At 37.6% G+C, this 28,000-nt stretch overlaps 1 protein-coding gene across 1 annotated transcript; it reads left to right on the top strand.

The window, feature by feature from the left end:
- The first annotated feature begins 9 nt into the window (after positions 1 to 9).
- Positions 10 to 25,436, top strand: MCEE (methylmalonyl-CoA epimerase). Its single transcript, XM_070496797.1, has 3 exons — positions 10 to 130; positions 8,891 to 9,066; positions 25,029 to 25,436. The coding sequence occupies exons 1-3, from the start codon at positions 85 to 87 to the stop codon at positions 25,179 to 25,181; spliced, it is 375 nt and encodes a 124-aa protein (XP_070352898.1). The 5' UTR covers positions 10 to 84; the 3' UTR covers positions 25,182 to 25,436.
- Positions 25,437 to 28,000: the final 2,564 nt, after the last annotated feature.

The following is a 28,000-nucleotide window of genomic DNA, read 5'->3' as shown; positions in this document are numbered from 1 at the left end:
AGCCTTTGCCCCGCCCCCTGGCCAGGTCGCCCCTCCCTTCGGCCGGGCCCCGGGCCCGTCGGACTCAACGGGGCGCTTTCCAAGATGGCGCGCGTGCTGAAGGCGGTGGCCGTGAGCGCGTTAGGCCTAGGTGAATACCCCGCAACTTCAGGGCTCTCCGTGGGCGGGACGCGCGGGACCGGAGGCCAGGGGCCCGAGCAGGCCGCGGGCGGCCCGAGCACCTAGACCTGCAGCGCCCCGCGGCCGCTATCTGCGCCTGTAGGCTGAGGGAATCTTCCAGAAACGCCTCAGGTTAGCGCGGAGATTTCCTTTTTGTAATTGAGTCTCACAGCCACCCTTGGAGGGGTGTGCAGTTGACGTTGCCACTTTTTATATGTGGCCCCAGAGAGGCGAGGGAACCTGTCCAAGGGGACAGCAAGGCTGGGACACAAGTACTGGCGGAAATGGCAGAGGGACAGTGTCCTAGTTTACCGCGCAGCATCAGAGACTGGGGAGAAACCAGCAAAAGGACAAGTCCTGTCAAAAGCGTGAGCTGAACTCCGAGCACCTCCAGTACCCCCCTGGGGACGCTTGAAGGTCGGTTCTGGAAAGAATACCAAGGGAGTGGTTTTTTCCCACGCGCCCTAATATATTTATTATCTTGTATATAAACAAGAAAGATAAAGGCAGACGGATTTGGAAGGTTCCTAGAGTTGTCTATATCTCCGTTAAAAAACAAAAAGGCTAAAAGGCTAGAGTCAGTGATTTCAGAAACAACCGTTGTGACTCCCCAGTCCACCCACTTTCTCCTCTTCCGGTTTCTTCTCTTCCTCCCTCATCAGAGGGCAGCTGTTGCCCTGAATCTGAAATTCCCTGTTAGGAAGGATGTGCCAAATGGTAATGTCTCAGAATGACTCCTGAGCGTTTGTGATAAACCCTCAGCTTAGCACCTTCAGAAAGTGTTCAAGGGGAGGAGCCTTCACTAATATTAGGCAGCTCTCCTGGAAAGTGCTCTCTCTGTTCCTCCTCCTGAAATGCACAGTTCCAGTCATCCTTTGACATGTCCTCTCAAACTGAGCCAGTTCTCTGTTGATGGCTGTCGTCCTTCTAACCAACCACAAAGTTTCTTCTGCATCTCTCATTGCGAGTCACCAGGGCTGAGTGATGATCCACATACGGAGAAGTGCACCATAGGGTTTCAGCTGTCTCAGCACTTAAGTAGTTTAGAGAGGTGATACGTACATGTGAAAAAATATTACAGGCCGAGCATAGCTTGTTAAAATGAATCTATACTTAACAGGTGGTACTCAAGTTTGATAATAACATGCTTTCCTGGCCCCTCTGTCCTCTCCCTGGTAAAATACGAGTCAGCCTCTTAGTTCACATACCATTGCAATAGCCCTTTGCAAAAGAACTCATAAAACCAAAAGTCTTGGGGCTGACCCGGTGGCATAGTGATTAAGTTCACACACTCCCCTTCAGCAGCCTGGGGTTCACAGGTTCAGATCCCAGGTGCACACGTACAGACCACTCATCAAGCCATGCTGTGGTGGTGTCCCACATACAAAATAGAGGAGGATTGGCACAGATGTTAGCTCAGCGACAGTCTTCCTCAAGCAAAAAGAAGATTGGCAACAGTTGTTAGGTTAGGGCCAATCTTCCTCACCAAAAAATGCAAGTCATCTCTTATTATCTCTTAGAAAGTAGATATTGTTCATAGAATGAACACTAAAGATATTAAAAATTGGGAATCGAAAGAATGGTAAAACATTTCAGAGAAATGAGAAAACTAAATGTAATAGCTTAACAACATCAACTTTGATGTAAGGCAGACCTGGGCTTGAGGCCCAGCTTTGCCACTTAGTGTGACCTTGAAGAAAATAGTCAGATCTGTTTTCCTTGTATCTAAATGGGAAAAATAATAATATCTGATCCGTAGAGTTATTGTGAGGATTAAAGGGCTAGTGAACTATTACTGTTATCTCGCTTTTTTGGCCATGATGACTAATAGGCAGAGCTGGGCTATCACATGATTCACTCCCACTTCAGAGTTTGTGATTTCAGTTTGCTGAGGCAGAGTTACAGGATTAGGCAAGATTACAGAGTAGTAATTGTTGCATAACTCTAATGATGAACTAAACCCATGGCTCTTTATTGGAAAGGTGAGGTGAAATCAGAGAGATGGTGTGCCATGGGATCGATCAGTCCTCCACTGCTGATAAATCCCAGCAGCATGGAGAATGCCTAGAGACTAATGGGGGCCGGTCTGCATTGGGGATAATAACCAGCTTATAGGTTCTTGAAAGGTATAATTATCATAAATATAGTTTCCACTTCTATATGATATTAAAAAGAGTTCACAAGTTACAACAACAATGGTCATGAATAGTGTAAGTCAGAGAGTTACTATAAGCAACTAATCTTAACTTAGAAAAATTGTAAATCAGTATTGCTATATCAAAAAGCAAAAAGAATACTGTACTTATAATGCCTTCTAGCAGCAGTATTCCATGAGGATGTCAGTAGTCACTAAATACTACCAAAGATATTCTAAAATCAGCCAGCCAATAAATTTTCCAGAGTGAAAGGAGACTAGTGTCCTTGTCATAAAATGTAGTAAGTTATGGATTGATGAAATGAAGCAGTTAATACAAAAACACTGGGTATGCCAAAACAGTGGCCAAATACAAGCAATCTTTAGTTATTGAAGAAGATTTTTAAGACAAGTGCAGTTCCGTGTCTAGGGTAGATGCACAGTCAACTTTTTCCTTTAAAAGCATAAAATGTATTAGAAGTCAGAGATGCTTACATTTATAATCAGGTTATTGATGTAACCTTTCTAAAAGTGCCAATAATGATAATTTTTGGAATTAATAATGTACTTTGTGCCAGGCACTTTACTAAAACCCTTTATTACCCATTTTACTCTCATGACAATTCTGTGAGGTAGATATTGCCTTCCTATATGAGAAAACAAAGGCACAGAGAGGGTAAGTAACTAGCCCAAGTTACACAGCTAATGGTAGGGTCAGGATTTGAACCAGGGCAGGCTAGAGCCAGAGCCCCCATTCCTAACCATCAGGCACACTGCCTCTTATATGATACTTAGACACAAAACCTGAAGGCGAACATATAAATAATAATTTGAATATTCGAGAAGAGGCATTTTTATATATGCATTTTTAGAATTGCTAAATTATCCTATTTTTTCTTTTATTGTGGTTAAATATACATGAGATGAAATTTACTATTTTAACCATATTTAGTTGCACAGTTCAGTGCCATTAAGTACATTCATATTGTGCAACCACCACCATCATCCATCTCCAGAACTTTTTCATCATTCCAAACTGAATCTCTGTACCCATTCAACAATAATTCCCTCATTATCCCCTCCCCCTGGCCCCTAGTAACCAGCTATTCTACTTTCTCTCTATGAATTTGACTACTCTAGGTGACTCATATAGGTGGAATTACACAATATGTGTCCTTTTGTAACTGGCTTGTTTCACTTAGCATAATGTTTTCAAGGTTCCTCCATGTTGTACCATGTGTCAGAATTTCATTTGTTTTTAAAGGTGAATAATATTCCATTGTATGTTTATTCTACATTTTGTTTATCTTTTCGTCTGTCAATGGACACTTGGGTTATTTCCACCTTTTGCCTACTGTGAATAATACAGCTATGAACGTGAGTAGGTAAATATCTCTTTGAGTTCCTGCTGTAAGTTCTTTTGGATATATACCCAGAAGTGGGATTGGTGTATCACATGGTAATTTTATGTTATGACCCCACTTTTAAGAAACATAAAACTTCACAGAAAAACAGGAGAAGCTCAGAAAAATGAATTGGATTAAACACACAATAAGTTCCAATTCAACTTGCAAAGGATTGGCTTCATGAAAAAAGTTAGTTTTCAAAATGGAAATTGAACCTGTTAAGAGACAAGAGTGGCCAAGTTACATGACTATGAGGAAAGATTTACTTTTATTATGGAGTCATATGTAAGTGAGGTAACAGAAACATGGTTTATTTATATAGTGCTGTGAAATCCACTGGTTGAATGCTGAAAACGTGTGGGTTTCTTGCCAAAGTAACTTGAAGGCACTTTTCATGAATGGCTAAGTATGTTATGTCTCCTCAAACCAGATGTGCAAAAATTCAGACCTAAAAACTTATTGTATGTTCTAATATTCGATTATGTGAAATTTTCATGACTGTGCAAATATACAAAAAACTGAATTGTACACTTCAAACAAGTAATCTGTATAGTATATAAATTATATCTCAATAAACCTGTTAAGAAAACCTTCTTATTCACAGTTTTATGACACTTTATGTACAAGTTTAACATATAATTTCCTTAAACAGTAAGTACCCTTATTATTAGTGTATTTGAGTCTATAGACCTTTGCAGCTAAACCTTTACTTATTTGGAGACAATGTTTAGCAAGCCTGGTCTGAAATAAGTATAATCTGAATGGAAAGACATGCAATGTTATTTTTAAGTCAAGGCACTAAAAGTGTTTAGCAGGAACCAATATTGAAGGAAAGATAGGAATTAGAGTTAATATACAACACCAGATTTGGTAACATATCTATTTCTTGTACATCAGATTCCTGACGTGTGAAAGTCGTGTATTTCTTAAGTTTGTAGATACTCATCTTTACAATCCTCTTTTTTTAACGCTCCTGTTTTTAAGTATGTGATACATTTATTCACACATTTATACATTGTAGTTTATTCATGCAAAGTAACTTTTTAGAATAGTCACAAATTACACATTATGGAGTTCAAAGTAATGCAATTCTGCTGTATCTTTGTGAGATAGGAGGCAGAGAAACCCAGAACTAGAGTTGTGAGTTCCTACCAGTTGGATAGCAACCTAAAATAAAGATATCTTTTAAAAGTTGACAAAAATCAAAGGAGAAACTACAATTTTTTAAAGGTTGAGTTCATAAAAAACTTTTGAGGAGCACATGTTTTTTATTAAGGATCTATAAGGATCTATATCATTAGCCTCCTTATTCCATGTTTCATAGTCCAATTTGCTTGGTCTACAGGATTTCACATTTCACACGTAGACTTTTACTGCCAGGATCATCCTTTTTTTTTTTTTTAAGATAATTCATATAACATAAAATTAACCATTTTAAATAAAATGTACAATTAGCAGCATTTATTACATTCACTGTGTTGTGCAACTATCACCTTTAGTTCCAAGACATTTTCATCACCCCAAATGGATACCATATGCCAATTAAGCAGTCACCCCCTGTTCCCTTCTGCTTCCAGCCCTTGACAATCACTATTCTGCTTTTTGTTTCTATAGATTTACCTGTTCTGGATATTTCATATAAATGGAGTCATACAACATATGACCTTTTATGTTTGGCTTCTATCACTTAGCGTAATGTTTTTAAGGTTCACCCATGTTGTAGCATGTATCGGCACTTCATATCCGTTGTGTGGATGATATTTCATTGTACACATGTGAATAATATTACATAGTTTGGCTATTGGGAATAGTGCTGGTTTGAACATTTGTGTACAAGTTTTTGTTTAAGTGCCTGTTTTAAATTATTTTGGGGGCGGCCTGGTGGCATAGCAGTTATATGGCCTCAGCAGCCCAGGGTCCCCCAGTTTGGATCCCGGGTGCAGATCTACACACTGCTTATCAAGCCATGCTGTGGCAGATGCCCCATGTATAAAGTAGTGGAAGATGGGCACAGATGTTAGCTCAAGGCCAGTCTTCCTCAGCAAAAAGAGAAGGATAGGCAGTGGATGTTAGTTAGCTCAGGACTAATCTTCCTCAAAAAGAAAAAATTATTTTGGGTACATTGAAGTGGAATTTCTGGGTCATACGGTAATTCTATTTGAGGAACTGCCAGACTGTTCCATGGCAGCTATATCATGTTACATTCTTACCAGCAATGTACAGGGGTTCCAGTGTCTCCACATCCTCATCAACATTTTTTTTGTGGGTGTGAAGTGATAGCTCATTGTGGTTTTGATTTGCTTTTCCCTAGTGGTTAAGGATGTTGAGTATCTTACCATGTGATTTTGGCCATTTTTATATCTTTAACCTTTCTTTTTAAAGAAGTTGAATTACTGAATTCTTACCAATACACTGTATTTATTTTCGTCTTATTCCTAGAACATATGCTTTAGGAACCAAATAAAGCCAATAAAGTGATTTTTCCTTTCTCAAACTAATTTACATTTTTAGAGATAAGATAAACCTATACAGCTGTAAAGTCTTGATTTTTACTTTTATAAAGATGTTATTATCTTTCTGTTTTCTTAACGTATAAAAAGATTTTGTGTTCTATTAAAAGGAGAAGAACCAGTCATTTTAGTAAACTGTTTCCTCTTCTTCCACTTCCAAATGATAAGGAAGTTACGGAGATAGACTGCAGTGAAAATTCCAATAACGTGTTGCTTGGGCTTCCTTTTTTGTGTCAGAGTATTTGAAATGTCCCTAAAGTAAACTGACATAATATATAAAACTACCTTCACTTGAACCTCTCATTTGTTCCTTTGACATTTCTGTATGTTCCTTTGCTGATAATAGGACATCTGCCAACGAACCCCCAGCTGCCCCACCTCTAGTAGCAAGAACACTGGTAAGGAGAATTCAGAAATACCTAGACTCAATATTTGACATACGCTTAAAATTTCACAGAGCAAACTTATAAATGTGCGTATTACTCTAAAGTTCATTGATCCTATCTACAGGGTTTTTTTTTTTAATACAAATACATTCTATATTGAACTTTCATTGCAAATTGCACACATAGTTAAGATGCAAGGAAAGAAGGGAAAAGCAGTTTGACCAATGATTTTGTTGGACGTTAGCATTTTTAAAATTCACTACCACCATGCCCTCAAGATAGTTTCTTACTCTCCGCAGATAACCCTGCATGCCACTCAACTAGCAAACAATCATTGTATGTCATTAACAATAAGAATGGCTGAATTTATTGTACACCTATTATATATGTCTGACATTGTATTATATTTTTTTTACCAAATATGTGATCTTCATAGCAAACCAGCAAGGTATACATTTAGTGGGAGGTAGTACCAATATGTTTTTTTAACTGAAATAAAATAGTATAGAAAATATCAGCGCACATCACATTTAGTGAGGATTAGGTATTCTTTTTATGAAGTTTACTTTCAGTTGTACATTGACACATCTGTGTACTGGGTTGGAATACAATTGAATTTCATGATAATAAGTAAGTGCATAGAACCAGGCTCTGTGTCAGCCTATTGATAATGAGAATCTTTGGGTATTTCAGTTATCAATAATGCAGGCTGGAGCATAGCGGAAGACCATCTTAGGCTGAATATTGCCTTCTCCTGAGCTATGATGTATCAGGTTTGTTGAGCAGAGTACCATGCAGCAGTTATCAATCCCAGGGGAGGAACCTAAACACTTCTGCCCATTGCGTCTTGGTATTGGAGTCACCAAGGAGAACACAGCACTGAATGGAACAACACTTTACTACATAGAGAAGAGACAGAGCAAGATCAGCTTCAGTAGTGGGTATCAGTCCCCCATGGCCAATGGGTCTTTCCCAGTGGCCAGCACAGGACAACTGGCCTACACACACCCTTCTTGTGCCACAATATAAAGGACCCTGTCCCTTCCTAGTGGAGGACACATATAACAGTGGGGTTGGCCATATGACATGTACCCTTTAAGCAAAGACAAAGGAACATTCATTGAGCCTGAAAGAGGGAAAGATATTCCCACACAAGGTGATAAGCCCGGTACAGGCTCTGTGGGCTCTTTGTCTCTTGGCAAGGAAGCGTTCCAGCCTGAAGGCGCATCTTTATGTGGCTAAGTGGAGGTTGAAAGACTGAGCATAAGACTGCCTTTCCCAATAAGGTTTATGGTACTAAACAAAATCAAATAGTGTCACTTTAATTTCCTTGTTATCAAAAATTTTAGTAAATTGGAATTAATTTTATGTTAGCTGAAGCTCTGTGATACTAGCTACTGTTTAAATTGTTTTTCATTAAGAGCTAACAACCTATTGTTTAAAATATGTGTTCTTCAAATTGCTATTTCACACTTTTTTATTAAGTGATGTGGTTTTATAAGATTATATTTAGATCTTGTACGTGCGCATAATTTTCATCCTGGGGAGAATCTGGTTCTTAAAGTCCAGTGTTTTGGGGACTGGAGAAATAGAATAACACACGAGGAGAACACATTGTAGGCCTCTTCAGTTTCCGGATGAAAGAGATTTCTTCACATTCAAAAGCAGTTCTGCTTCTTCTCCTTCAAAATTGTAGAAAGAAACAAACAAATCTGGTCTCAGAGGAAATTCTCATAAGTTTAAGAATCCTCTTGATCTTTGCTTCTTTTTCCCCCAACAATCAGATATTTTCCTTAGTTGATAATCATTCAAATAAACTACACATTAAAAGGTACCATTTGGTTATGGCTTTAATGAACCTATTATAGAATATAAGGAAAAAAATTGGCTATAGGTAGGGAATAAAATTGCTTGTTCTCATCACTAAATATACGTTGTTTCACTGTCACATTCAAACTTACCCTTTGTGAAATGCAGAGAATAGCAAGTAATTCTTAATGATATGCAGCTCTTCTTTAAGTGTTATCAGTAAATATAACTTACTATGGAAAATGTCATTCTTTGTTCTGAATCTAAAAAGCTCAGAATTAGCTTTTTAATTTTAGACAGTTATTTCAGAACAGAGTGAGTAATTTTAACATAAGTTTTTCCATTTGTCTCCCCGATTTAATTTCAATAATAAAAAGATATATAAATAGTTTTTACATGTATAAGTTATGTAGTTTTTTACAAAATTAATTTTAGAAGTGCATTAATTTTCAAAAGAAGGATATCAATGGCTGTTTAATTTTTCAGGGCTTTTTTCCAGACTTCAAATTCCATTTCCAACAGTAAGAATGTTTTCCACATCACAGTCCTCGCATCAAGTGGCAGGTCCTGTGTGGAACCTGGGTCGCCTCAATCATGTAGCAATAGCAGTGCCAGACTTGGAAAAGGCCAAGGCATTTTATGAGAATGTACTGGGGGCCCAGGTAAGTGAGGCCGTCCCTCTTCCTGAGCATGGAGTATCTGTTGTTTTTGTCAACCTGGGAAATACCAAGATGGAACTGCTTCATCCATTGGGAAATGAGAGTCCAATTGCAGGCTTTCTGCAGAAAAACAAGGCTGGAGGAATGCATCACATCTGCATTGAGGTATTTTCATTATTTTAATGCTTTCTGTTTTAAATTTCTCTTTTCCAAAATATCTTTTACTTTTTAAGACTATGTGTTGTCACTGTCATCAGAAACTTTTATTACATTCTCTAAGGGGAATGGTAATATTGGTCCTACTCAAAGATGGGTCCATAGATATGTTCTCTTTCTTGAAAACTGCAAATAATAGTATATTTAATTGGATTATGGATTCAACAGCCACCATAAAGGCCACTGAAGTTGACCAAAACAGATTTGAGTCTTTGCTATAGAATTTACTGATCACTTATGACCTCCCATGTAATGAGAATACAACTGCTTTCACTATCACAAGGCAATTAGAAAAAGCAAGTGAAAAGACTTGATAAAGTAAGAATTTCTATATATATGCTAAGTATTCTTATGATTATTTTCTATCCTTAAAATTCTAATAACTGTTCCTTATTACAAAAACCATACATTTTCAATTACCAACTGTGATTTTTAAGATCTTCTCAATTGCATCTGCTAACAAGTCCCGAAAAAACATGAAATGTTAGATAAGAACTTTCTCATTAGAGAGCCTTTATCTGTAGATGTTCATGTTCAGATAACTGCCTTTTGGAACATCAGTACGGATTATGCTTCAATTTAAGTTATTTTGATAGGACAATTCTTTTGATAGAAGGAATGACATAATTAGTAGTTAGGCCTCATTCCTAATACAGAAGAGAGAAGAGTTGATTCTAGAGTGAATTCAAGGATTTATTCAGTGCGTATTGCAAACATTTGAGAACCTACAATATGTACTTTACTGAGTACTTGGATTCATCAGGGAATAAGACGTGGACCATGCCCACAGGGAGGAGGGGCAGCTATTTAAACAGGCGATTACGGTATACTGTGATAAGCAGAATTAATATATGTGTCTCCTCAGTAGCACAAATGAGGGAAAGATTAATTGCTCCAGGCAGGCCAAGGAGGTTGGAGGGCACCACGGGGCATGTGTTACAGTGAATATGAAGGAATTTCCCAGTTGGACAAGAGGAGGAATGTATTCTAGGCAAAGAGAATAGCATGTGGAAAGGCAGAATGTTATCATAACTAACATAGAGTTGTCTGGCAATATATGAAGTACTTGACGTGCATTATTTTCTTTAATTCTCATAGCTACTCAATGAGGCTCTATTAACTCCATTTGATGGGTGAGGAAACTGAGTCTTAGAATAGTAACCTGCCCATAGTCACATGAGTAGTAAGTGCCAAGGCTGGGGTTTAAACCGGGATTTGTTCTGATTCCAGGGTCTGCACTATTAGCCTTGGTGCCAGATTGCCTTCATTGCATTAGCTGAGTTTAAAATTTGAGGTGGAAGAGCCGTAAGATGTTAGGCCAGGGAGCTAAGCAAGGCCTAATATTTAACCTTTATCCCTTTTTTAGGAGGTTAATTTTGGCTGTAAGTCTTTATTTCAGTGGACTTGAGGGTTTGTCTAAGACCCTCCCAGGATGAGAAGCAGGATCTTCAGCCTTTGAATCCACTCTTCCTCTCCCACACTACACTGGCTGTGTTCTACATCAGAGAGCCATGCCTTCAAAGGAAGCTGCTATGTGAGTTAGTTCAGTTAAGTAAAGAAAAGTGGAAGTTCAGTAATGTAACAGCAAATTCAAAAGTAGAGATTAAAATGGGGAAGTGAAAATGTATGTCAGTATAAAATGAAGGTAGATAATAGGAGAAGGTGTCAAAAGTGGTTAGTTAGTTGCTAATTAGTATGTCATTAGTATGACACCCCCCTTCATTATTCTCTGTTCTCCATAAAAAATAAAATGGCTTAACTAGATAGATTTTATTTTTCTGTTCTCAGTCTAATAGTGAGCTCTCCCAGGCTAATGGAGCAGCTCTGCTATCCATAACATGACTTACATGGATGCTCCAGGCATCACCATTTACCAGCCAGAGGGGAAGGAAAGCAGAGAGAGAGTACAGGGAAAGTACCTTTACCTTTAAGGAGATGATCTAGAAATTACACATATCACTCCTGTTCGTGTCCCATTGGCCCCAGCTTAGTAAGTGATACACTTGGCTGCAAGTGTAGTCTGTAGTCAGGCAGTTATGTGCCCTTCTAAAATATAGGGGTTGCTATAATTAAAAGGAAGAAAGGGAGAGTGGGTACTGGAGGCCACCAATCTATGCCCCACTTGGTAATTTTTAAAAAATAGTATTGCCGGGATAGCGTGACACTTTTTCTGAATGAAGATATGCTGTAAGATGGAAACATTTGAGAGTTAGTGTTGCCTGCTGCACAGTCGGTGAGATGAAGTTGTTACCAGATGCGACTCACCAGATACAGAAAAATTCCTCACCTAGCCTTGAACAGGAAATACATTTTTGTTGAATGAAGCTGCAGAGATTCCAGGGTTAATTATTTTCCCACAATATAACCTAGTCTTTTCTGGCTAATACAACTTGGGTCTGAAATTGGCTTCCACTGAAAGAACGAAAAGAGATAGAACTAGTCAGAAAATACTTCTTTGGTATTCATTACTGTTGCTGTATCACACATTATCCCAAAACTTCAGGGTGTTAAACAACTATTTTATTTTGCTCAGGATTTTGTGATTTGGGAGTTTGGGGGAGGGCTCTGCTGGGCAGTTCTTGCTTAGGACCTTTCATGTGTTTGCAGTCAAATATGGGCTAGGGGTGCAGTCATGTGAAGGCTCCCCTGGGCTGGGTGTCCCACATGCCTCATTCACATGCTGGTGTGGTTGATGCTGGCTGACAGTTGGGAGCTAAGGTAGGTCTTCTAGCAGGAGTAACTATAGGTAATATCTTCAGCTTTGTAAGCTGAGAGTAGTTCTAAGGATAGTTGGACTTCTTGCTGGGCAGCTGGCTTAGTGACTTCTTACTAGCCAGAGTGAGTGTCCCAGGAGAGCTAGGTGGGACCACATGACCATTTCTGTCCTAGCCTCAGAAGTCCCACAGAAGCACTTCTGCTGCTGTCTGTTGGTCATAAGTGAGTCTTCAAGACATGAGGGGAGAGGACATAGATCCTGAATGCCTCTTGATGGGAGGAGTAGCAAAGAATCTGTAGACACATTTTGAAAGTGCTATAGCCATCAATATATTAATGTTAAGCGAAAGGAAATGTGTGAAACTTCTAAAAGCTCTAGGACACTTTATTTTCAAATAGCCAGAGTGGGAACCAGCAGCATTTGCATATGCAAGAGGAGGCAAGCTGTCGAGCCTTTGTAAATATAAGGAGACTCAAGAGATGGGTACTTAATAAGGTAGAAGGTGGTAAATATCACATACACAAAAACCAGTTACTTCAGCTTTTCCTGTTTTGGGAAAAGGCAACTTTCAGAAATGTGTCTTCTGAAAATGCTTCCAATCTTCTCCAGCTTTATGGTTCATAGCTATTTATTTTTTAATGCTAATCCTTCTTTTAAAATGTTAAATCCACCCATCAGAGAAATGATTTTCCTCTCTGTAATTATCGCTAGGATGGATGCTTTATGTTCTTTCTCACTGGGACCTCAAATAAAACCTCTGGTTTAGCAGTGGGTCTGTTATGGGCATGCGCCGTAGCTTTTAGCTGACACAACAAGAATTTTAGACAGAATGTCCTTTTTCTCATATGCGCAGTGGTATCACGTCATTTATCAACATTTTTCTGTCAAAGTTCAGTTTGGATTTCCATTTTCTCTCGTGAGGTTTGCCCAAGTTTCTTATAGTTGTGTGTTTGCCTTTCACCAGCGGGAGTTTAGAAGTTGTCTGGTTCAGTCTCTTCTCTTGCTTGTGTGTGTACTGAGGAACCTGCTGTTTTCTGGCCCACCTTGTATTGAGGCTACCAATGTGTGCTTCCTGCCTTTTGCAGGCCTCTCCCTGAGGAGATGGTTCTAGTATTGAATAGAACTAGCCATGCTTTCACTAAATAACTTACCCAGACAGCAACATATGTCACAGTGAAAACCTCAAGGGCCACTGAAAATATTTACTTATTCAACAAATTGTTATTGAGGTTGTAAAAATATTTAAATGCTTTCATGCTAGTTGGTAAATAGCTGCTGCTCTAAACCTCCTGAGTAACATCCTACTTCCACAAGGACCCTTCCCTGGGACCTCTCAGACATAACCCCAACACATACAAGTCAGCAAGTCAAGGGTTGATATTCAGCGTAGCAGGAGGCCTCCAGGACTCTGCTCCTGGATAAAGTCCCTTCTATTCTGTTTGGTTGCTGCACTTTGTCTATATTATGTTCCTAGTTGTTAAGTACTTTCAGTATCACTCAGACCTTCCCTGCATTAGGTGCTGGGGATATGTAGCTGAACAAAATCCCAAGTCCTTGTCCTCTTGGAGTTACCTGCTTGCTTCATTTACTCACACATGCCCTACATTTTCCACAGAGGATAGAGGTGACTAACCAAGATGCAGTCTGTAAGATACAAAAGGATAAACCTAAGTAACAGTGCCAATTAGAGCAAAGACGAAATGTAAGTCAAAATAAAACTAAAGGTAAGAGTGGTATACCTACTAGTTCTGCCAAATATTGCTTTCTAGTTGCCAAGACAAAAGGGAAAATAAACGGTATTAGAAATAATGATACCCCTTCCCCCTTCCTATCTTTCCCTTCCCTTCTTGAACAATTCAATCCTGAAGACTTTAGGTAGGGCAGAGCAAAATAGTTGTCCACGTTGATGGGGAGAGCCAGAGTAGGGTGAGGACGGCATTCACAAGTGGGGATGCCAGAGAAAGCCAGAGGGGACTGCCATAGGAAAGCCAGAGACCAAGTAGGGTACCTGTGTGGAGGGAGGTCCAGCGCAGGGTATCAGAGTTTGGAGCAGGGTGGGGTCGGAAAGTTGTACCTGCAGAAAGGCAGCTAGGCTTGAGGTGTCAGAGTGAGGAGGGTGTCAGCATGGGAGGCCTGCCTAATGCAGGGAGTTGAATGCCAAGCATGTTGAGGGGGGCATCCATATGTGTATGTGTGTGGGATGGGCAGCATGGAGTATAAGAGGCTGAACAGGGCAAGGGAGGCATCAACACCGTGTGTGTACATGTGTGTGGTTGTGTGTGTAGGAAACACCCACATTGCAGAATCAGGGCCTGAGTTGTGTGAGGAGTGCATCAATGCAGTGGGGGATTATGACTTGATGTTGGGAATTGAATCTAAGTGGGATTGTGGATGTCCTTGCATGGGGTGGCCTGAGATGGGGAGTGAGGGCCTGAGAAGGGTGAGGTAGACATCCACCTGGGGTGGGAGCAGGTATGGGGAGTCAAAGCCTGAACAGGGTGAGGAGGCTGTGTACACATTGGAATAGTTCTTGCAGGAGGTTGGGACCCAAGCAGCGTGAAGAGGACTTGAATACATGGAGTGGCCTAACCCAAGTGGGGTTAGGAGGCCTTGATGCAGGGGCTTGAGTGGCCTGGCATAGTGAGTAGGAGCTCAGATAGGGGTGACGAGGGCAGTTGCTAAGTTCTACAAGTGATCTGTGTATCACTGGTTCCCATATGTTATCATTCATGGAATGATAACATTTCCAGAGAACAAAACAAAAATTGGGGAGTTTGATGAAGTATTTAACTTTTTGTGCTCATAAGTAAGGAGAATTTTTTAAACTTCTATCTACTGTTAACATCATTTTGTAAAAGAAAGGGCATTTTATTACTGAGAAAAAGTAAAGAAGAAAAAAAGGAGAAATCCTCTTGGAATAAAAGAGTCCTGTCAATTAAACAAATTTACTTTTTGTTTTTTGTGGGGTTTTTTAATGTTTTACTATCAACTAGTAAAACTTCAGTAGAAAGCAGCATTTGGGAAACTTTTTACCTAGCTACCACCAGACAATAGCAAATATAGAAGCTTAGGTAAAGTCTGCCCTTCTGAAATAATTCCCAAGAATACACAGGAACCTTCTGAGCCCCATGCAAAGTGAGAACAATGTTAGAGTTGCACGATTCACTTAGTTTTGACTTTTGGGGGAAAAGACAATTATAACAGATATTTTATTCAGACTTTTAATTTTAACTTTTATGGATTTATATTGGAGAACTAAGTTCATTCATTATTGATACCAACTAGCACCATTATAATTTTATATAAAATAGCCTATATTCTTGAAATTAATCAAAATATGCACCATTAAAAGTAGCATATTATTATTGCTTCGTAAAATTTGGCCACTGAGAATTACATATCTTAAAGTTTTTAAAAAGATGTTATTTAGTTCAACTCTGTACCTTCAAACAAACAAGATTGCATTGCTATTTTCAGATGAGGGAGCTGAGGACCGATGAAAGTATAAGATTTACCTGAAGATTCTGAATTCTGCTTATGATAGTCCAAACATTTCCTATTTGGAGTACTGTCACTCTTAATTCTCAAATGACAGAAGAAAATCAAAATAAATTTCCAGACACAGATGTATAGCCCAGATTTTCACCCATGGTATTCAAGGTCTTACAGAGCTATATGATGCACAACTGTAATTGTGCAAAGGACCGGAAAAGAAGGGTTTTTTTTAATGGGTTGTTGTTGACTGTGTTATTTTTATTACTTAAGGGGACAGACTTAATTTCTCAAATCAAATTGCCTGGCATTTATTATACCCTTAAAGTAGATAATGCATCTACTTTCAATTCAGAAAATTAAGTCATTTTTATTTCATTCTTTTTATTATTGCCAAACAAAACATTAAGAGTACTCTTAAAGACTTGTAAATTTTATAGCAGCATTTTAACAAAAAAGATGACTATGATACACGATCTTTTTTTTTTTTTTAAAGATTTTATTTTTTTCCTTTTTCTCCCCAAAGCCCCCCGGTACATAGTGGTATATTCTTCGTTGTGGGTCCTTCTAGTTATGGCACGTGGGACGCCGCCTCAGCGTGGTCCAATGAGCAGTGCCATGTCCACGCCCAGGATTCGAACTGACAAAACTCTGGGCAGCCTGCAGCGGAGTGCACGAACTCAACCACTCGGCCATGGGGCCAGCCCCTAAGATACAAGATCTTTAAAATTAAAGTCAGTGAGAGTACAATGTCAGGCATTTTTCAAAAAATCTAACATTAAATGTTAGAAGCGTTTCTTAGATTGAGATATTGAAGAAGCAGTATACTAAAAATTGAGATGCAACATCAGACTTGTAAATATTTGTACTTAGGATGAGTGTTCGATAATAAAAATATCCATGATCATATATAGAATAGAAGTTATCAAAAGGGCACTATGAAAAAAGTCATGATTCTATTATGAAAAACTTCAAACCTACAAGAGGTAGAAAAAAGAATAAATTACCCAAACTTGGTGGCTTAAAAGAACAGAAATTTAGCCTCTTACAGTTGTAGAAGCTAGAGTCCAAACTCAAGAGGAAAAAATATCAAAGGAAACAAACAGGAGCATAAGAGAGATGTAGAACATGGTCGAAAGTTTTAGCAGAGTATAGTTGGAGTCCCAGAAAGAGAGGAGAGAGAGCATAGAACAGAAGCAATAATTGAAGAAATAGTGGACAAGAACATTTCCAATCTGGGGTAAGACATCAGCCCACAGATTCAAGAAGTTCAGCAACCCCGAGCAGGGAAAATGCAAATGAAACCATACCTCAGCACACCATAGTCAAGTTGAAAACCAAAGATGAATAGAAAACCTTAAAAGTAATCAGAGGAAAAAAAAAGACAAGTTATTAAATGACATATGTAATGACATTTTTTCAGGTAGTGACAAAAGCCTGCCAATTTAGAATTATCCTCTCAAGATGATATAACAGAGAACAAATTTATCCTTTTGCCTTAAACAAAAAATCTAAACAAAATATATAAAATAATGATTTTCTGGCTTTGGCCATCAGGCAGCACAACACATTGATCCCTGAGAGGAGGGAAACAAAAAAGATGAGCCCTGAAATTTCCTCACTTACTGGCTGGAGGGTTTCCATGCTGGAGTGTGGGACGGAGGAATCCATGTGAAGTTTAGCAGTCTCTCTGAGTTGAGGAGGTAGGAGTTGGGAGTCTTGAGAGGCCACAGTGATTTGAGTTTGCAGTCTAAAGTACTGGAAAGGAGAGAGCTGCATAGGGAGTGTTCTCCAGGGGTCTGTAGTACCTCTCAAGTCTTCATCTGAATATTGAGCAGTGCATGCATGTGAGAAAGCTCCCTGAGGCTGGGAATAGAACCCCTTGAAAGTATTAGAGGGAACAGTCTTTACACAGAAACTGGAATCGTTTGTGTTCTTACCAACCACAGTGGAAAAACCTTGTGATTTCTGGGACATTAGGTAGGGTATTCAGAAGCGTTTTGCCTTAGTAGTGAGGAAAATTAGTCCTAGACTAAAGGCTACTCCAGTCCTTCAGTAGGTAATGGGTAAATAAACTGTTAAATCCAGACAATGGAATATGTTCAGCACTAAAAAGAAATGAACTATCAAGCCATGAAAAGACATGGAGGAATATTAAATGCATAATACTAAGTGAAAGAAGCCAATCTGAAAAACTTATATACTGTATGATTCTAAGGAAAGGAAAAGAATGAATAGGCAGAGCACAGAGGGCTTTTAGGTCAGTGAAAATACTTTATATGATACCCTTAATAATGGATATATGTCATTATACGTTTGTCCAAACCCATAGAAAGTACACCACCAAGAGTGACCCATAAGATAAACTGCACTTTGGGTGATAATGCTGTGTCAGTGGATGTTCATCAGTCATAACAAATGTACCACCCTGGTGGGGGATGTTGATAATGAGGGAAGCAGTGCATGTGTAGGGGCAGAGGTTACATGGGAAATCTGTACCTTCCCCTCAATTTTTCTGTGAACCTAAAACTGCTTTGAAAAAAAATAGTCTAAAAAAAGCAAAGCACAAAACCTGTTATCCTGGAATCCTAAACTTGATGAAAATATCCTTCAAGATGAAAGTGAAATGAAACATTTTAAATTACACAAATTTAAATTTAAAAAAAATGGCAGGATTCATGTCCAGCAGACCTGCACTACAAGAAATACCAAAGAAGTTCTTCAGGATGAAGGGAAATAATACTAGGTGAAAACTCAGGTCTTTAGAATGAGTGAAGAGCACCAGAAATGGTAAATATGTAGGTTAAAATAATAACTTTTTTCTTACTTGATTATGTAAGAGACAACTGATCGTTGAAATTTTAAAAATGTGCTGTAGGGTTTATAACATAGAAATAAAATTTATGATGATATAAAGGATGAGAGTTGGGCAAATGGAAGTATACTGTTGTAAGTTTCTTATGCTATACATAAATGTTAGACTCTGATAAGATCAAACTGTATATTGTACACTCTAGAACAATCATTAAGAAAATAAAAGATAATTAAGGAGATAATCAAACACTACAAAAGTACATGTTTAAACAAAAGTCAGGAAAGGAGGAAAAAAATATTAATGAGACATAAAAATATGGTGATGATAGACTCAAACTCAACTATGTGAATGTTACATTAAATGTAAGTGGATTAAACATTGAAATGCAAAGATCATATATCTGTATTAAAAAAACAAGACACATCTGAAAATGAAATTAAGAAAGCAATTCCATTTACAGTAGCCTCAAAAAGAATAAAATACTTAGAAATAAATTTAACAAGATAACTGCAAAAATTGTATTCTGAAGACTACAAAACACTGTTGAAAGAAATTAAAGAAGGCTCAAATTAATCGAAAGCTATCCTGTGTTCATGGATCAGATGACTGAATATTGTTAAGAAGGCAATATTTCCTAAATTGATCTACAGATTCAGTGCAATCCCTATCAGTTTCTCAACTGGCATCTTTGCAGAAATAGACAAACTAATCCTAAAATTCATATGGAAACACAAAGGATCCCAAATAGCCAAAGCAGTCTTGAGAGAGAAGAACAAAATTAAACGATTCACACTTCTCTATTTCAAAAATTACTACAATGCTACAGTAATCAAAATGGTGTGGTACTGGGGGCTGGCCCCATGGCCGAGTGGTTAAGTTCGCGCGCTCCGCTGCAGGCGGCCCAGTGTTTGGTCGGTTCGAATCCTGGGCGCGGACATGGCACTGCTCGTCAGACCACGCTGAGGCAGCGTCCCACATGCCACAACTAGAGGAACCCACAACGAAGAATACACAACTATGTACTGGGGGGCTTTGGGGAGAAAAAGGAAAAAATAAAATCTTTAAAAAAAAAAAATGGTGTGGTACTAGCATAAGGGTAGACATAGAGATCAATGGAGTAGAATTAACAGTCAGACATAAACCTCATATTTACAGTAAGTTGATTTTCTTAAAGGATATCAAGACCATCCGGTGGGGAAAGAATAGTCTTTTCAACAAATGACATTGGGACAACTGGATATACATGTACAAAAGAATGTATTGGAGCTCTTACCTCACTCCATATGTTTTATAAGATTTAAAGATTCTTTTGATGTCCAAACACAACATAGTAATACTCAGATAGATGAAAGGCAAAACTCTTTGTTACTTACAGCTCCAAATAAGAGAAGGCTGTCATATAGGCCACATGAGGTTTCACCTGAGGACAGGGTAACAGCATTCCTGAGCTGTAAGGTGCAGGTTAGTAGGGCAAGTGGAGTAGGGTTAGCTAGGTTTCACAGTCTCCCTCTAGATTGGCTAATTTGAATTATTCTCTGGGCTCTAGGGCATAGGAACTGTACCATGTTATCTAGTACTTGTCTCTGGGGCAATTAGGATGGGCGTGTACTGGCCCCAGAGTGTGAGAGCCTGATAAGGGAAGTGGTTGGGTGTGGACTTAAATCAGTTGCTCAAGAAGGAGAACTGATCAGTCTCTAGCCAGGGCTGCAAAACTGAGTCAAGACAGCATTTCAGAAAAATCCAAAGCTGGGGCTGGCCCCGTGGCCAAGTAGTTAAGATTGCACGCTCCACTTCAGCAGCCCAGGGTTTCACCAGTTCACATCCCGGGCACAGAAATGGCACTGCTCGTCAGGCCATGCTGAGGCGGCGTACCACATAGCACAGCCAGAGGCACTCACAACTAGAATATACAACTATGTACTGGGGGGCTTTGGGGAGAAGAAAAAGAAACCCAAAGCCAAATTACACCATATAAAGAAATTAACTCAAAATGGATCAAAGACCTAAATGTAAGACCTAAAACTGTAAATCTCTTAGAAGAAAACATAGGCATAAATTTTCACAACCTTGAATTAGGCAATGGTTTCTTAGATATGATACCAAAAGCACAAGTGATAAACAAGAAAGTTGATAAGTTGGGCTTCATCAAAATTAAAAACTTTTGTTTTGGGGCCAGCCCAGTGGCACAGCAGTTAAGTGCACATGTGGCGCTTCGGCAGCCCAGGGTTTGCCAGTTCGGATCCCAGGTATGGACATGGCACCACTTGGCAAGCCGTGCTGTGGCAGGTATCCCACATATAAAGTAGAGGAAGATGGGCATGAATGTTAGCTCAGGGCCAGGCTTCCTCAGCAAAAAGAGGAGGATTGGCAGCAGATGTTAGCTCAGGGCTAATCTTCCTGGAAAAAAAAAAAAAAACTTTTGTGTAGACAATCCACATAATGGGGGATAATTTTTGCAAATCATATGTCTGATAAGGGACTTATATCCAGAATATTCAGAGAACTATTAGAACTTGTCTTTTATCCTTAATAATCTTTTGTCTGCTTGATGTGTCAGATAATGAGGGCTATGCATGTTTGGCTTGCTTTTTATGTTTCAAGGCAATACTGTTAGGTACATGCAGAATTGAGTTTGTTTTATCATCTTGGTGGATTGTTCATTTTGTTTTATTTTTAGGTTTAATCTGTTTTTATCCTGTTAGTGTATTTTACCTTAAATTCTGCTTTATCTGATATTAATATTGATATATCAACTTTCTTTTGGTTAATATTTGCATAGTATATCTTTTTTCCATCCCTTTACTCATTTTTTGCGATTTTGCTTAGGTATGTCTCTTCCAAGGGGCATATAGCTGAATTTTCTTGTTGTTTAGATATATCTTTTTCAATCAATAAATATATTTGTAAAATTTTATATTCATTCCTATAATGTCATTTTACAATTAATAATTTTAATGTCTCCATTTATAACTACTAATGTATTTGAACTTATTTTCTACCATATTTTGTTTTTTACCTTTCTTATTTTGTTTTTTCCCCCCTCTTTTTGCCTTCTATTTGGTTGGGAAACTTTTTTTTGCATTCTTTCTCCCTCTATTATTTTAGAGACTACAGAATTTAGTTCTATTTGTTTAGTGGTTAGCCTTAATTCTTTTTACAGGAAATTTTGAACATAAAAAAAGACAATATTGAGGCCAGCCCGGTGGGGTAGTGGTTAAGTTCACGCACTCTGCTTCGGTGGCCCAGGGTTCACAGGTTCAGATCGCAGGCGTAAACCCAGCAGCGCTCATCAAGCCACACTGTGGTGGCATCCCATATAAAGTAGAGGAAGATTGGCATAGATGTTAGCTCAGTGACAGTCTTCCTCAAGCAAAAAGAGGAAGATTGGCTACAGATGTTAGCTCCGGGCTAATCTTCCTCACACACACAGAAAAAAACAATAATGTAATGAACTCTCATGTACCTAAACCCAATTTCCACAGTTATCATTCATGGACAATCTTATTCCATATATACTCCCTCCATCCCATTTCCCTCTTCCTATGTTAATTCGAAGCCATTCCCAAACATCATGTAATTTCATCCCTAAATATTTTAGTTGTGTGTGTGTGTGTGTAGCATTTGTTACATATTTACACAAAATCATAATTACACCTCAGACAAAATTAATGGTAATCTGGTAATCATTTAATATCGTCAAATATCCAGTAGATATTCAAAATATTTTTTTTTTGTCTTATGTAACTTTCCTTTTTATAGTGTGTTTGACTTATATAATAATGTGCATATGTTGCAGTTGGTTGTTATATCTCCTTTGTCTGTTTGTTGTCATTTAGGGGTATGTGTATAAGCAAGGGTCTTAGATGATAATTTAGCTAGTTTAAAATTCTAGATTGAGGTAATTTTACTTCAGCACTTTGTCATTACTCCTTTTTCTTTTGGTCTCTGTTATTACTAGTTAAGAGTTTGTTGTCAGTTCAATTGTAGGTAGTTGTTTTTTCCCTGAGAGCCCTTAAGATATTCTCTGTATCATTGATGTTATTCAGTTTCTCTGTTATATATATAGTTATTGGTTTATTTATTCTTCTTCATTCTCAAGTGTACTTTTAATTTGAGGACTCATGTCTGTCTTCAATTATGGAAAATTATCAGTTTTATCTCTTTAAATATTGCTGCTGTTACTCCATCTTATCTCTTTTTCTTTAGCTAAGTTTTGTTAGAGTGTCTCAATCTGTCCTCCATATCTTTTAATTTTGCTTTAATGTTTTTTAATCTATTTCCACCAGTCCCTGCCATGTGCATATACCCTCACATGTCAGTGGAATCTTGTCCATGAACTCAATCACCAAGCTCTCTTTTGTTCAATTGACAACACCAGGGAAGGCCAATTTAGCATCTAACCATTGAGAAGAGTTCAGCTTTTTATAACCTAAATGTTTATTAGTAGGGGAATGATTAGGTCACCTTTTGTGTTTCTATAAAGTAGTTATTTAGAACACTGTGTAGTAGTTAAAAAGTTGTTGACCTATATTACTGACATGGAAAAATTGCTAAGATATATTACGAAAAAAGCAAATACAAACAATACATACAGAAGACATCATAGGTATATAACTTTAATTTATATACTTATTAGTCAAGTTTAGAGCCAACTATCAAGTTTAGAGGACACTAGGGTCCTCTAGAAGACTACCCTCACTTCTGATACCATCTGCAAATTTATGGGGTTTCCAAGACCACCCTCATGCTTACTAATTTTCCAGAAATGCTCACTGAATACTCAATGAAAGCTATTATACTCATGGTTATGGTTTATTACAGGGAAAGCCTACAGATCAAAATTAGCCAAAGGAAGAAACACATAGGGCAGAGTCTGGGAGGGTTCCAAATGCAAAATTTCCACTTTCCCTAGGGCACATTACCATTCTGGCATTGATGTGTGACAATACACATTAAGTATTGCCACCCAAGGGAGCTCACACAAACTTCACGTTTGAGTTTTTATTGGGGCTTTATTACTTAGGCACGATTGATTGATTGATTGATTGCCCACGATTGAACTCAGTCTCCAGATCTAACTCATAGCTCTTACCCTGCATCACATGGTTTCTGGCATGGCCATTCCCTACCCTAAGACTTGGGCAGGGCCAGCTCTACTTTAAGACCCAGTTTGGTCAGCTACACTCCTATCAGGTCACATAAGTTATCTCCCAGAAATCAACAGCAAAAGACACTCCTGTCAGGTTAGATAAATTATCTCCCAGAAGTCAAAGCCAGGCATCTCTTTAGACAAGGCCAAATTCTTTACTATTACACTTACATGCAAGGATTACAAATATATTTTAAGATTTGGAAGAACATATGTCAAACCGAGGACAATAGTTATGTCTGGAGAGGGAAGTGATATTAGTGGTAGTCAAGGGGTACTTAGTGGTTTTTGTATGTTTAAATTTTTAGTACTGTATAATTTTTAAATTATTTTTAAATGGAAAGACTGATATTAGACCAACTGGGAAAATGGGAAAATAGGTCAAATTCAATAGAATGAAACTCATTATGTCCAGATACAAAAAGGTGAGCTGTCAGGAAGAATCCTACTGTTCTGAAAAAGAAGAGAATAGACCAGCTATTTCAAGATAACATGAAATGACCATGGTCATAGTCTGGGCATGACTTTGGTATAGCTATCAGGTTTAACAGGAAACATCATCAGGAATGTACAAGTAGAATGTACACTTTGAAGAAATCATAGTTTATTTATAGGAACATCCCCATCAGTTGTTTGACCAGTTTTAGAATCCAGTATATATCCTTGGCTCTTTGAAAATAAGGTTGTATAAATATGAACATTTGTTACATCTATATTTGCGTACATGGGTGTTATTCTCTGTGCTTTTTTTTTTTTACTGTTTAGAATACTATTAGATCATTAAACTCCAGGGTGATTTATGACTGCCTAGGAATGTGGGGATTCATGTTATACCTTTACATGGTTCCAAGTCTAAGTGAATGACTTTCCAAGACAGAGGAGAATCATTTTTCCATCAAGTATATAGAGATATGTTTTCTCTTCTCCTAGACTGCCAATAAATATAAAAAAATGATTTAGAAGAGAGTTGCAAAAGTTATAAATGTTTGGGTTTTTTTAGAATGGAGAAAAGCATTTTGGTGACAGTAATAGTGATTTTCGTGTATATGAAGTTTTAATCTCAAAAGAAATAACCAAGTAGTTTGGCAAGTGGGAAGTTTGGGAATCAGGGAAGCACTCATATTTGTTGAGAACCTACTATAAACTGTGCCAAGAGCTTCTTATCTGTTATCTCATTTTAATCTCTTGCCCATTTATATGACAGGCCTCATCTCCCTGTTATGGATGAGGAACCCAAGGCCCTAGGAAAAAAACAATTTGTGTGATATCACCAATAGTAGTGCTAGGAGAAAATGTTATAAAGTATAGCATACGTTATGTACATTATAAGGAGGAATGTTTATTTACTAATGATGAAAATTCTTAAGCATTGTGGTTGCTCACCTAGGAAAATTTAGCAACTTTTCTTCCTTCTCTGGAAGTATGACGCTTATTTTCGTGATAATAAGAATAGTTCTGTCCAAAGACAGAGGAGATAGACCACATGAGCTTGCGAAGTTTCTTCTAAGTCTTAAGATACTATAATTTAGTATTTTTATGATTTCAAATGTGTTCTTACTTATTTCCTTTTTCTCAAGGTGGATGATATAAAAGCAGCTGTGATGGATTTGAAGGAAAAGAAGATCCGTAGTCTAAGTGAAGAGGCCAAAATAGGAGCACATGGAAAACCGGTGATTTTTCTCCATCCTAAAGACTGTGGTGGTGTCCTTGTGGAATTGGAGCAAGCTTGATATATATTTGCAAGCAACTAATTGGGCTGAAAAAGCCTCATCAAAATGTACTTTGGCATTGAGTCCTTTACTGCTTCTATCACTTTTCAAAGCTAAAAAGTAAATTGCACAAAGAGATTTTTTAAATTATTCATATATATGTTCGTTAATTACTTTGGATTTTTTTTCCTGATTTGGAGAAAACCTTGATTACTGAATACTTGGGGAATATTATTAAAATCATATTCATAGAAATAAATTATTTCTGTTCTAAAATGAGGTAATTGAGTGTAATGTGTTGACTGTATGAAAGGATCTGTGTGTGTGTGTATGTATGAGGTGAGATAGATACACAAAGGAATTATGAAAGGACAGCTGACAGTTGCATGGCCATATGTTTGGAAGAAAATGGTTTCTAAGGATGTTATGGAGAGTTTTTTAGAGCAAACTGTTTAAGGAGTTTTAACCTCAACATTTTTGCTCTTCTGGAACAACTCACGTTCACAAGTTCCTCATGGGCAGGTACTTTGGGTGATAGTGCTAGATGTATGAATAGGAAGTTTTGTGGAAAACGTGGTGCATGATCTAGTGGGTGCATAGACAGCTGAATTATTGTTTTAATCAGTGGACATGGAGAGGGCAGTGAATTTGTAGAGTTATCTATTACTCAGGTGCCAGAACACCACCACAGGTCCTAGAGGAATATACAAAATGAATAGCAACCCATTTCCAAAAAGCTTATGGTCCAGTTGGGAAAACTTTAGTGAAATAAATGTAAATACTTACAAAACAACATGAATGAGTTGAAAATGAAAGGGAAAGGAATATAGATCTCAGAAAAGAGCTTAGAGGCATATCAGGTTTTTGGTCAGACTCCCAAATATAATAGAAACAAATGTCAGATGAATTTCAAGGATCATGGATGGCTGTATGGAATGCATAGTGTATGGGAAAATGGTTAATGTCTTAAATTCATGGATGATTGGATGTTGAGTAAATGAGTAGGTGTGTATACATTGAGCTTGTTATGGAAGATAACTATAGCATCTAGTTATACTTGTCGTTTAAAAGTTAAAAGGCAAAATTATAACATTGTCTGATGTTCTCAAAGTATATAGAGGTAATATTTAAGACAAGTGTATCATGAGGAGGATAAAAGGACTTAAATGGTGGTTAAATATCTACATTCCACTTGAAGAGGTAAATGTTGATACTATAGACTGTGATAAACTGCATATGTATATTGCAACCCCTAAAGTAACCACTGAAAATATTATACAAAGAGGTATACTAAAAAATGTAGATAAATCAAAATGGAATACTAAAGAAGCTCCAAATAGCCCTCTTGAAGACAGATAAGGGGGGAAAAAACAGAAAACAGTAAAATGACAGACCTACATCTGAACATCATAATTTACATTAAATATAAATGGTCTAAACACACCAATTAAAAGACAGTTTGGGAGAATGGATGAAAAACATGACCTAACCATATGCTATCTGTAAGAAATTCACTTCAAATATAATGGTATTGGTAGGTAAAAGAATAAAAAATATATATACCTTGCCAACACTAATCCAAAGAAAGCTGGATTGGCTGTATTAATACCAAACAAAGTAGACTTCAGAACAAAGGAAATTGCCAGAGACAAAGAGGTACATTGCATAATGATAAAAAGGGTCAGATCACAAGAAAACATAACAATATATATATGTGCACCAAGCAAGACCTGCAAAATACTTGAAGCAAGAATTGAAAGAACTGAAAGAAAAAATAGACAAATTGAGTTATAGTTGGGGACTTCAACACCTCTCTTGGTAATGTATAAAACCACTAGACAAAAAAAGTCAACAGATATGCTGAAGAACTGAACAATACCGTAAACTAACTCAGAATACACATTATTCTCAATGTGTATGGAGAGTTCAACAACATAGACCATATCTTAGGTCATAAAACCAGCATTAACAAATTTGAAATAAGTAAAAACATATAAAATATTGTTTGTGATCATAACTCAATCAAACTAGGAATCAATAACAAAACAGGAAAATCTCCAAAAACTTGATAAATTACACAGCACACTTCCAAATAACCCATTGGTCAAAGACGAAGTCTCAGGGAAGTAAAAACATTCAGCTGAATGAAAATACATGATCTTTTTAATGAAATTCACTTTGTGAATTTAATTTATACCTAGATAATTTAATAAAATTCTGCTTTCATAAGCAGAATAAAATTAGGTAGCAATATAAGCAAACTAGTATGTGTAGTAAATGGTGTTGATAGCCTCTTAGCATCCATTCACCATTTTCTCCCTAAAAGAAGTCTGTTAGGTATCAGTGCTTGTTTCCCCCCAAAAGTACAGTCCCAAAGTTTTACTTAAATTCCATCCCCCTGCCAATGATGGGTTCGCAACATGTAATCTCTATCAGGAGAAAGAGCATGAATGATTTCCTAGAGGCTTCTGGGAATGTTCTTTCCCACTTTTAGGTGACAGCCAGGAAAAGTCAGCCTCTCTCTGTCCAGATGTGAACTAGCAAACAGATATGTTTGCCAGAAGCAACTATTCACCAACTATGAAAAAAAAACCCTTAGATAAGGATGACGATGGTTGACAGAGCAGAGACAAAAGAAGTGTTTTATACAGTTTTATTTTTATTTTTTTATTGAAGTATAGTGGAAATACAATATTATATTAGTTTTGGGTGTACAATATAGGTATTTGACATTTTAAAACATGAATAACAAGTTCAACTTATTGGTGGGGTTTTTAAAATTAAGAAAAAATTTTTCACTAAAAAATAAAAATAATTATCCACTACATCTACCTAATTTT

The sequence above is a fragment of the Equus asinus genome, chromosome 2 (genome assembly GCF_041296235.1).
Source record: "Equus asinus isolate D_3611 breed Donkey chromosome 2, EquAss-T2T_v2, whole genome shotgun sequence".
Taxonomy (NCBI): domain Eukaryota; kingdom Metazoa; phylum Chordata; class Mammalia; order Perissodactyla; family Equidae; genus Equus; species Equus asinus.
Note: the sequence above shows the minus strand (reverse complement) of the source record. Positions and strands in the feature narration are given on the sequence as shown.

Coding starts and splice junctions, on each gene's coding strand:
- MCEE (XM_070496797.1), top strand. CDS start 85: ATGGCGCGCGTGCTGAAGGCGGTGGCCGTGAGCGCGTTAGGCCTAG. Junction 131..8,890: donor CGTGAGCGCGTTAGGCCTAG/GTGAATACCCCG, acceptor TTAATTTTTCAG/GGCTTTTTTCCAGACTTCAA. Junction 9,067..25,028: donor AGAATGTACTGGGGGCCCAG/GTAAGTGAGGCC, acceptor CTTTTTCTCAAG/GTGGATGATATAAAAGCAGC.